Source organism: Podarcis tiliguerta, assembly GCF_965153285.1.
Source record: "Podarcis tiliguerta genome assembly, chromosome: 5".
NCBI lineage: Eukaryota > Metazoa > Chordata > Lepidosauria > Squamata > Lacertidae > Podarcis > Podarcis tiliguerta.
In genome coordinates this window covers 42,469,202-42,481,201 of record NC_139538.1, presented here as the reverse complement: position 1 = coordinate 42,481,201, position 12,000 = coordinate 42,469,202, and the positions used below count along the sequence as shown (strand labels likewise).

General features: G+C 41.5%; 1 protein-coding gene across 12 annotated transcripts in view; it reads left to right on the top strand.

Moving 5' to 3' along the window:
• BTRC (beta-transducin repeat containing E3 ubiquitin protein ligase) overlaps positions 1-12,000 on the top strand; it is a 121,747-nt gene that overhangs the window by 56,329 nt on the left and 53,418 nt on the right. For 11 of the 12 annotated variants that reach the window (XM_083443820.1, XM_083443824.1, XM_083443822.1 and 8 more), the window contains one exon: positions 7,752-7,841. The exons of the other annotated variant lie outside the window; for it this stretch is intronic. In XM_083443820.1, coding sequence (XP_083299946.1) covers positions 7,752-7,841 — 90 coding nt within the window. The remainder of the gene's footprint in view (positions 1-7,751; positions 7,842-12,000) is intronic. 12 annotated transcript variants of the gene reach the window in all.

The following is a 12,000-nucleotide window of genomic DNA, read 5'->3' as shown; positions in this document are numbered from 1 at the left end:
TGTGTGTGTGATATTGCATAAAGGATAAAGCTGTTGCCATTGATCCATTTGTGATATCTCAATATCCCGTTGGTAAATAAATTCCCTGTCTGAATAGTCCCATAGGGACCTAGAAGAAATCGAGAAAGCAATGTGTTTCTTTTCTGAAAAACAGTTCAATTTTCTTCTTTGAATGCAAACGTATATTATCTTCTCCTTTGCTCAGGAGAGGGCAAATTTGTTGTTGTGGGGGGAGGGGGAAATAAGGCTGGACATCCAGCCACTCCTTAAACTTCCTATTGTCCTTTTATTTAGTAAAATGACCCTAAAATTCACAACAATCATTCTCACTCATGAAAGGACAGCATCAGTATGTGATCTGCAAGTACATGGGTTAGAGAACTTTTGCAAGCATCATCTGCTTGATCTATGTACACATGGCAAGTATACAGCACTGCTTATTATGCATTGCAGAATGAAAACACATTTCTACATGGAGGTGTAACCTATGGTGCCCTTTATTTTGGCTCCATGCATTTAAAGTGTAAGACTTCTCCCAAATAATCTTGGGAACTGTAGCTGACCTCCTACAGAGCTACAGCTAAAGTTTCCAGGAATCTTTACGGGAAGTCATGTACTTTAGGGGAAGTCATGTACTTCAAATGTTTAGTGGGTACCTTTGACCACTTCCCATTACTCTTGCATAGAAGCAGTGGCGGAGCTTCATGTTCCGGCACCGGGGGGGGGGGGGCGGAGAGCAGGCAGGGGTGGGGCTGGCGTGCATCCTGGGGGTGTGGCATGTCGCCTGTGGGGGCATGGTGCCCAGCACAGGCAGGGGGCGGCCGCAATGGCACCCACCGGGATCACACTGCCGGGGATGGTGTGCTCCTCCCACACTTCTCTTCCTCCGCCAGTGCATAGACAAAGCCAGCAGAGAGAAACATAACCTAGTTTAAAGCCATGTACCGTTTAGAGAAGTAAATATAATTAGGTCTTATTAGCATGTATTCTGTGAAGAAAGACTTGGGGGGGAAATTGAATGCTGGGGGGGCGTGGGTGGGGGAGGTTGTGTGGATGTGTGTTTGCAGCCTTGGAAAACCATGACAAGGGGACAAAGTTTTTGGCAACTATGTTTAAGCTAACAAACGAATTTTCTCACTGCTAAGTTATAAATTAATTTTAATAGGCTGATCCAGATGGTCCATTTGGAAAATGGATAGCTTGATCTGTTGAAAATTAAACTAAATTTATCTCTCTCATACTTCAAACTGAAGCTAGTGTGAAAAGAGTGCCCATTAAGTCCAGTGAATACAGATGGACCGGCAGGTCACACATGGGACTAATCTGATTCATTTTAAAAATAAATGTGTGAATTATTGAATCAGTCTCCTGGTTTGACTCCTGTTTTGTGCATGTGTGCAGTCTTTTTAAAACAGACCCTCAAATGCTTCAGTGCCTTTTTAACCTGTATGTTTCCATTTTAAATTCAACGTTCTTGCCAAAAACTGTAATTAGTTTTCAGTAGCCATCATTTAGTGTTGGATCCGAATAGTAGATTGATTAGGTCAGGCATTTGTTATTTTAAGGGCTTCGTCTCCATTTCTGAAGAGTTGGGGCTTAGTAGCTGAGAGAGAGAGAGAGAGAGAGAGAGATCGCTTTTAGAAACCAATGAGGGGGAAGCTCCCCAGGGACCTTTGAGCCTTTTGGCTTTTGGTTGTGTTAAACAGAGCCATGAATGAAGATCTGTAAATTTATTGCAGTGCCATCTGGGTTTTCCCGTTCTTTTTTGTAGGAACCATATTATTGTTGGCTTGTATCTGTCTATTGTAGTGGTCACTCCCCAGGAGCTTGCCCTCATCCTCCAAAGGAAAGTGATGAATAGCAAGGGTCAGCAGGCATAGGTCACAGGGCAGCTGTCCGGAGCTGCCCTGAACTTGATTACCCTACTGTCTTTAAAAATATTGGCACAATGCAGGTTGTTTAAAGAAAGCTTCTCTCTCCTGTGCTCAAATGGGGTAATAATGAAGTGCCTTTTTGCTGTCAAGACTTGCTCTATGGGTGAGTTGGGGGTGGATCTCTGTGGAGAGGAAATCGTGTCAAAAGGTGCCATGGGGATGTGCTGACGGCAGCGGGATTGCAATGATGTGCATTGCACTTTTCATCGGGATCATCTCTCCTAAGAGCTTCCCGATGGAAGGAAAGTGGGGCACCCAAGACCCTTCTCCACCCCACCCCGTCCCAGCCACCCAGCATTTTCATGAACTCTTCCTTCAGCAATTTGACACAGAGCTGCAACATTTAGAGGTTGGGGAGGACATACAAAGCCTCTGACATTTTGTGCTGCAGGATGCTTAAAAGTAAGGGCAAGCCAGAGCAAAAGAGAGGCAAAAGTAAAGGAACATCGCTTCCTAGTTACTGTAGAGTAGGCTGTAGATGTTTCTGTGAGGAAAAGAGTTGGTGTCTAAGCTGTAATTTGTATCAATCTTGAACGCTTGTTAGGAAAAAGCGACCCAGTATGAAGGAGGAATAGTTATTTCAAATGTGCTTATAATTTGCTTTTGTGTTTTCCTATCCACTATTATTATCCCAAATATCACTTGTGCAGAAATCCTTGCCTGTTCAGCAGAAATGTTGTCTTGCAGCCTAAAAACTCTGTGGTTGCCCCCTGTCCCTGTTTCAATGCTAATCGGGTCTGTCAGATGTGCGGTATTTCTGCATTCCCCCCGTAATGGAGTAAATTGCTTGCGTTGTCTATTGTCCTGACCTTTTGTTTCCGTGTCCACTTACAGGCCAATGAACGTGGGTAGTGATAAATAAAGCTCTGAGCAGGACTCTCAAGTCTTTGAAAACAGCATGTTGCCATCTCCCTAGTTATATTTCTTTAAGTGTTTACGTGTATGCTGAATTCTTTTCTCTTGTGTGGCTGGAACCCTGGGGCCTCGGAGCCATGAGAGAGGCCAAGAAGCTGACAAAGTAGCTGTCCCCTTGTTAGCTTGTTCCTTTCTTTTAAAAAACAACCACAAAAAAACCACAAGATGAAACCCATCTGGCTCAGGGCATTACATTTTCCTCCCCCATGCACCTCTATAGATGAAGAGTTTCACCTGCAGTGAGGGTTTACATTGATTAGGAAGGGTGCAGTAATTCAACTCTGGCCATCCACTTCACTGATACTTTGCAGTCTTTAAAGGTGCTGACCCATTGAGTTAAGCTGTCAAGAGGAGGATAAAAAAGGAGCTCCGTCCCAGGAGGTAACAGCTGCCAGGTTTTCAACACCTTGTGCGCTGCTGGAGAAATGTCACCAATTGTCAATGGGGAAGAAAAATGACTGACTTGCCTGCCATCTTCCCTTTTAATGACTAGCCTTATAAAATGAAGGATTTAAGCCTCGGAAGATCAGCAACCACAAGGCAAAATTTTCATTGGCAGGCAGAAAATCAAGAGCATTTTAAGGAGGTGCTACATATGCAGTAGCCCTTTTGGGGGGGAAGATGCAGTTAGCCCAGTTGGCTAGGGCGACCTTTGAATAATGGGGTATAAGTGTAAAAAGTTTGCGGAAGCCACTCACATCCAGCATTAGCTTATCTACTTTAGGGGGAAAGGCAGGAGGGGGAGCTATATTCATAAGCCAGTGAACTGAGAGAAAGCATACTGTATTTCTGCTCTTTGGAGGACAATTTGTTTTCAAGCTGCTACCAGATGGCTAAATACCATGACATTTCTCTTTTGTTTGGGGTTTTTTTTCCTGTTTCAGTTTTTGTTTTACAAGCAATTCAGTACTCCTTGCTTTTGTCAATATTGTTTTACTGAATAAGTTTCAATGGCTCGGGAATGGGACACAAAGTAGCATTGTCCTTCTCCTTGTTTTGATTGATAAAAGAGGATACAAATGTTGGAAATGGGCTGAGCATTTCCTCCCCCCATTTGTTTTTAGGTTACTCATTTTAATTGTACTGAGTAATTAGAAGGTACATACAGCCAAGGGAGCATTGTTATGGAAATTGCCCAGGAAAACCCATTCCCCATTTGCCATCACCATGTGTTGAGACAATTCTTCCCTCTAGTGGCAAAATTAGGGACTCTGGCTCCACAGTAGGCAAGGTGTAATTGCAATATGACAAACTGAGCTTTGGGGACGTTTCTGTAAATGTTCTTGGTTTTGGCTTGGCTAGTCTATATTTTTTCTTGCTGACTTCCTGCAGAGATCTTTTCCCCTTCCCACAAGCATTCCGAGCAACAGAGACTAGACATTTTACTTTAAATATAGAAATGATAATCACAGTGGATTCTGGGTAATGCTCTGCAGCTTGACTTAATTCTCATCTTCCTTTTTTTTAATTACCTGTTTATAAAAACGCTTTTAAATTTGCAGGCATTTAATACTTTCGGAAGAAGCACCTCATTGGAAATAAATAAATATATTGCCTTTTTAAAAAATAGTCTGTGTGAAAGACCTTAAGGGTAATTAATGGAGGTCTCATAAGGCCCTGTAAGTGAGATGAAAGCGATCTTTCTGAATCTGCAAGAGTGATTTGTTCGTATAACTTCCCACTTCCACTGAATTCTTCAGAGTCTAATAACTATTTTCTTACCATTTGGCAATTGGCGCTTTGCTGCAAAAGCCCTTGTTTGAACAATGAAAAAAAGAGTTTAATAATCTTGTCTCTGGAAATGACTTGGGGGAAGATTGTGCTCTTGGATTTCGTTGTTGTGTTTTTACTACAATAATATCTTTCTCTGATAAATCATGTAATTATTGACTACAGGGGTGGGAAAGAAATCTTATTGAACATTTAGATTCTCCAATTAAAGTGCTGGTGTGCTGAAAGATGAGATCTTTTGGATGAATTGTGAAATAACTTGCCATCCATTGGTATAGATGGAAAACTTGGAAGCCCTCAGGGATTCAAAGGATTAAGAGTAGGCCCACTTGATCCTGACATTGGAAGGACCTGTGGACCATTTTACTCATTGCATAGGAACTGACCCTGGGCTTGGTAAATGCATTCAGCAGAGAGCTGCACCAATTCCCATCCTCTGAATGTTGTGATACGATGTATGTGTTTGTCATATTCATCCTTTGTACTTTGGGGCATAACCTAAAAATGTGAGACCTTAAGATGTTTGTCAGTCAAAAAGATAGAGTTGTTAATATACCCTGCACTGCTGTGGAACATAGCTATGAAGCAGTTTCTGCTAGTTTAAAGCAGGTAAATTTTTAGTCCTTATGGCTGCAGAGAGAAGGTTGGCCAAGCATTACAGTGTTTATGGAAAAGAAGAAAGATCCATTTCATACTTTGCTCATTGTTTCTGTATTTTAGATACTCCCTCCTTACCACCTCAGTCCACCTCAAAATATTCTGATTTCCCCCACAGATTATGAAAAGACAATGTTTTACACTTCATGTAATTTTTAAGTGGTACTCCAGACAGTCTCTCCACATCCATAGCAGCATCTGCAGGTGGTAATTTGGACCTTTGTCTGGCCATAGATGCTGCTTTGCATCGCCGAGCTCCTCTCATTGCATTTCTGCTCCTGACATGATTTGAAGCGGTCATACGTCGGTAGATATTTTTTTCCCATTAGTGTGTTGCTATAGGCTGCTTAACACTCATCTCAAACAGCTTTTGCAAGGTTAAAGGAATGTGGCTTGGTAACAAGTTTGTGTCATTTTAAATATATACCTTCCAGTAAATAAGGAGGAGCCTAGCAATCAATCCCTTTTAGTGTGTTATATGTTTCACCTGACAACTAAACCCTCTATTGATTAGCCATTACTTTGTTGGATAATCCTGTGTCATTGAAGCCACTGTAAAAATTAAACTCTTTAAAATGTTTTACCCTAGCAGCAGTGTGAAAATTGAAAACTTGTTCAGAATTATAGCCAGCTTTCACCAAAAGGGTAGTTTTCAACAAACTGGTTTATGCTTGCATTCTTTATATGCAGTATAAAACCGTATTAAAGCACTCCAACGCAAAGCTATCTGCCTCTGGCTCAGTATCTGGCTGCCATTTCAAACAGTGCTTCCTGTGGCCTAGAAATGGCCTCTCTTGGTGATTGGGGAGGAGATGCTTGGACAGTTCGGGTTTCTGAGCTAGAATTGAATCAGAAATCCTTTTATAGCCAAAACACGGAGTTTGGACTTCTGTAGAATGATCAATAATGTAACAATCCTTTGTGAATCTCACAAAGGAATACAACATGAGGTAATGTCAGGGGTGGCAGTGTTTGGGTGATGAAAAATTGAAAACTTCTAATCAATTAAAAAGGTGCCCCTGATTAATTGGGCAGCAGATTTAATGAAAATGTTTTTATGCCTTTTTAAATACTGTGGCTTGCGTCTTAGTAGAGGCATTCCTCCTAATCTTTCACACAGAAGGGGTTGCACAAGATATTGCCTGCTTCAACATATGTGGGCATATTCCAAGAACAAATTACGTGTCTATTCCTCTGTGACTGTGGCTGAAAACGCAATATTATCTGTATGACATACTCTCTCATAGAGATGCTACGCTTAAATTTTACAAAACCACAAACAGCTTGGGGTAAAGTTACTCAGAAGATATCCTTGTTCTGTATATATACCTACCTACCTGATCCTTGAGATCCTTCCCAGAAGCCCTGCGCTTCATGCTGTCACCAAATGAAATGAGGCAGACAGTTAATAGGAAGAGGGTCTTCTCAGTGGTGGCACCCAATTATGGAACATGCTTTATAAAGAGACTTGCTTGGTGTCAGCCTTGCAGCCTTTTTGGCAACAGGTTAAAAGCCTTTTTATGCATCCAGGCTATTAAAAAAACCCACAAGTTGATCAATCTGGCCATCTCAGTCTTAGGATCCATGCTTTATTGTTTCTCTTCGAGAAAGCATTTTTTTAATGCTACTTTTATTATTTTACATTTTATTCTTAATATTTGTTTTTAAAATTTCTGTGAGCTGCTTGGACAACGTATATTGTTGGGCAGCCCATATAAATGCAGTAAGTAAATAAATAATCAGTTGTTTAAGCTTCCTCAAGAATCATTGAGCCCAGAAGCAGAAAAGTTTACATGGCAGTGCTTCGTTTTGTCCTAAGTGAAATAGGAAGGTTCCAAATCCACTATGGAGCACCCTTCCTCATGCTTTGAATTTTTGCTCTTTCACAGGAATATCAAAAACACTTTTGCTTCTTATTGCTGCTGGATTTTTTTGGGATGGAATGCAAAGAGGATCTATTGCTTTTTTGGTTTTTATTTAGATTTGTGCTCCATTGTGTGTTTTAGTTTTCTGTAAACCACGTTGAAATACTTTTGGAATGTACACCTTTGTAAAAATTAAGTACGGTAAATAATAGCTTCGCTTCCCCAGGGAAATAATAACCTTGTGGAGAACAGAGTGTTACCACCTACCCCACATTTTAACAATTGACAAAATGAGCTTTTGCAGGAGGTGGGGGAGTTTGGGTCTCTGCTTTAAACCACTGCTGTAGAAGAGTTTGGAGTTGAAATATTCCCCCGCCCCGCCCTTAGATTTCTTAATTTAAGAACTTGGAGGTGCATTTTTTTTCATGGTCCTTGAAATGTAAGGCTCTTGATTTAAGCAGTACAAATCCCTGTAGGGCAGACTTGACCATTGTGTATGATATCTCTATATGACTATATAATGCAGGCTGTCTGCTTTAAAAGTAGAAGCCCACGAATGCAATTAGCTGCTCTAAATAAATGAAACACCTTACCTTTAGAACAAATACAGTTCCATTATCCAAACCATTATTTTGTTTCTTCTTCACAGACCTATAATAGCTGTGCCAGGCTCTGCATCAACCAGGAAGCAGTTTGCTTAGGGAGCACTGCTATGAAGACTGAAAACTGTGTGGCCAAAGTAAGTAAAGTTGCAACTGTCATCCTTGTACCAGGTCAATAAGCTGCAAGTTCTCTCTTCATTGGAGAGGCAATTTAATACTGTGCTTTCTGAATGTATCTGTGTAAACCTAATTGAGTCCATAGGGTCTTATGGGAATTTATGTAGTCCTTTATCGATAATGCACATTTATTGTTTTAATCCTAAGAACCCCTTCCTCGTTAGTTCCCTGCCTGTAAAGGAAAAAGGTGAGATATAAATAAAGATAATAATTATAACAATAATCGTTAGTTTTTGAAATTAGGATGATAATATGGTGAAAATTTAGAAATGAGAGTTGAAAATCCTAGTGGGTTTTTTTAAAAAAAATATTATGATTTGTTGGGCCCTTTTAAACAAAAAAATGTGCCAAATGTATCTTAGCAATAGCCATGGTAATATGAGAAACGCACAACTCAACTGTTGCACCTCCAACTGGTGGTTTATTTATTTTTATGCTGTCTTTGTCCAAACAAGTTGTCCATGTTTGCTTCCAGCAGAGAGAGGCAGTTGAGTGGGCATTCGGATTGTAGGGCTGCAACCCTGCCTCCTTCCTGAATTTAAGCCCCTGCAACTTTAGACAGGGAGCATATGATATTCTCATACCCCCCCTGCTGGCCACTGTCTCAAGTCACACAACTGGAGCCGAGGTGGGGGATTTGATTCACATACTTACTGCAGTACGGAGACATTGTCAGCGGGTTGAAGACGCATCTGATTTTAAAACAAAGCACTTTCGGAGGAATGGTGGATTGGGTATGTTCCCTTTTGCATTGCCACATCAAAAGAGACATTCTCAGGGAAATGTGCATCCTGTCTTTGGCTTCCCCTGCAACTAAATATAACTCCCATAAAATAAGAACCGTGTCTGAGGGATTGTGAATGACTGGAAAACATTCCAGCCACGATACAGTGTATATAAAAAGGGCATGTTTAGCCTTGCTTAAGCTTCATGTTTCCATTGGAAGGAAGTTCAGGATAGCCCTGCAGGACAGATCAGTGCATGCAGCCATCTGTTAGCAAAACCAGCTGGCGCTTTTGCAGCATCTCTCCCCCTCCTCTTCCCACCCCCAACAAAATGGCTGGTAGAGAAATGATTGCCCTCTTCTCCCTCCTCATTCCTTGGGATTTCTTCCTGTAATGCCTTTCCCCCAGCATATGTATTCTTGTTCTAGATAGGTGCCATATCCAAGAAACCTTTCTTTAACTTTACTCGAATATATAAAAAAATCCCTTTGGCAGACAGTAATGCCATGCAAATTTTCTCCACCTTTCTGTAAAACTGCCTGTCGCATACAACGTTTCTCCTCAAGTGTGTCATTCTACAGAATCCAACATCCATTTATGTATGGTGCCAATGTGTGAGCAGTCTGAGCAATCGCTCTGTGTGCATAACTCTGTGGGAAGCTTGCTTAACCCCAGACAGAATGAAATTCTCCCTAAGGCCAGATAGATACCTCCGTTTGAATTTTGGCATTCAGTAGTGTACATAATTTTACTCTGGAGGACCAAGCTGCATGGAGTCACACCCTCTGTACAACTGTGCCTGTCTCTGTATGCTTTTGCATGGTTTGCAGCTCAGTGTGGTAGGAGCTTCAGTGAGCTGGTCAGACAAAAGACTAAGCCATAGTCTTAGCAAACCTCAGCACGCCTTATGCTTGCTTTCTCCCTCTCCTCCTCAGGGGCAGCTACAAGGAAGAGTTTGGAAGGTTTTTGCTTCTGTTTTAGATTAACCACAGCTCGCCTTGTTGTCTAACCTCTGTGAAGCTGTGATTAATTTTAACTTTGGCTTATTTATTATTATTTTTCTAATTCTAATAATTTATACATAGTTTAATACTGCAGTTGTATTGTGTACAATAGGTGTTATGGAGGGATACAGCATAAAAATAGTTAAAATAAACCATAAGATTCGGGGGGAGGGGAGAGCCTGCTGAAAGTCTTTACCAAGCATAAAATGTTTACCAAGCATCAGGGAGCAGGCTGCCTTATTTCAGTTTGGAGGGAGCTCCTCAGAATTGGACTCACGATACTGAATGCACAACCAGTAGTTTGTGAAGCTGGCTTATTTCTGCTGATCATCAGTTTAAGATTAACCACAGTTTAGGGTTCAGATGATTCATAAACTGTGGTTAACATAAAACAGTAACAAAAATTTCCAGTGTCCTCCTCGTGTCCACAGTAGAATGAGGGGAGAGTGTGCAAGCCATGACATACATATCAAGCAAGTGAGTGCAAAGAGCGTAGCTTAGAGTGCAACTAGGTGATTTAGTGGCGTGGTGGGTCTTTTGCAGTAAGACTTGGGAAATGTTGGTTGAGCCCAAGTCTCTGCAGTCCCGCTTCCATGTGCTGTATGAGTCCAGTGGAGCAATTAAAATGTGATGATACAGGGTCAGAATTCAGGCTCATAATTTTGGGGGGGATGGAGGCAGCAGATGGGGGACATCAGCTCTGTAATGCAAAATGCATCTTCTTAGTTGTGAAGTGTTTTGTGTAGCGTTGTATCCAAACTGATGCCTTGATTCTTACTTAAAAGGTAAAGGGACCCCTGACAATTTAGTCTAGTCGCAAACGACTCTGGGGTTGCGGAGCTCATCTCGCATTACAGGCCGAGGGAGCCAGCGTTCGTCCGCTTCCGCAGACAGTTTTTCCGGGTCATGTGGCCAGCATGACTAAGCTGCTTCTGGCGAAACCAGAGCAGCGCACAGAAACACCATTTACCTTCCCGCCAGAGCGGTACTTATTTATCTACTTGCACTGCGTGCTTTCAAATTGCTAGGTTGACAGGAGCTGGGACCGAGCAATGGGAGCTCACCCCATCACAGGGATCCGAACCGCCGACCTTCCGATCGGCAAGCCCAAGCGGCAGACTTATTTTTCTACAAATGATAGTTTCTCCCTCCCCCCTTTATCTGCAAGTATATAGCTGTCTTATTGGAAACCCCCTTCAGGTTCTTGGTTTCAAATTCTCAGCCTGAGATTATAAAATGGCTTGGCAGAGTTTTCCCTGCATGTGCTTCCTCTAGCAGTAAACTTTTCTTCTACGCAGAACTCATTCGTTTGACCAGAAGTTGTGTGTGGCTGGCAGGAAATCACAAGGGAGCTGCACTTACTAAAAGTAGTTTGTAGCACCTTTAATTAAAGGTGTGCCCTCAAAATGGTAGCCCACAAAAATTAGAACTCTGTTAATTTCCCCTGGGATCTTGACAAACATCTATGAGAAGAAAGCCGGAGACAAAAATTAGGTAATGAATCCTCGTCTCTGATAAAAGATATGGTCCTTCCAAGCACTGCTGCACCAGAGTGTTTATTCTTGGGCACATATTTTGCATATTTGTGTGTTGCTGGGAGTGGTGTTCTTCTTAAAATGTGTGGAGAAGCATTGAACTCTCATAGGAAGTAGATATTTCTCATGATGGTGTGTATAGACGAGAACTGCATTACTAGTTCAAAACCTTTTGAAAGTGGAGTTGACGCGGGATATGCATTGCCAAATATCCTGAAGACTAAACAAACCACTTTGCAGAGATTCAGTATTGTAGTATCTGTGAATATATCACTAGTTTGCTTTATCGGTGAAATTCAGTGGGTGTAAATTGAAACTTAAAGTTCTTGTGGGCCTCCCTTTGTGCAGAGGAATCTGTTCCCTTTTGTAGCCCTCAATATCACTCTGCCTTTCCAAAATGAATATTCAAAACTGGCCCAAAATAATGCATTTTTAAAAAACAGTGTAGGGTACATTTAGATGTGGAGATTGTTGCATTACTTTTTTCTGGTTGCAATGTTAGCACTTCTGTCCTCATTTCTAATGTTACTGCATTAACTGTTGTGTTCTGAAACTGTGGCTTTCCATATACTGCTGTGTTACACTAAATTCTATTCACACCAGTGAACATGGTGTGACACAACCGTGGACATCATCAAACATGCCGCCACTTTTTATGTGCATGCACTCTTCTGTTCCCCTGTGATTCACCCAGGAAGCTGGCAGGAAAGAACTGAGTGCCAGAATACTGCCCTAAATTTCATCACATAAGCAGCAGTGAAAACCACAGGGAAATTTCAGCACAAAACTCCTGTGATTATCCAGGTTAATGGGGTTGCAAACAGATTTTTTTCTGGAAGCATTTTGCGTGCAAAT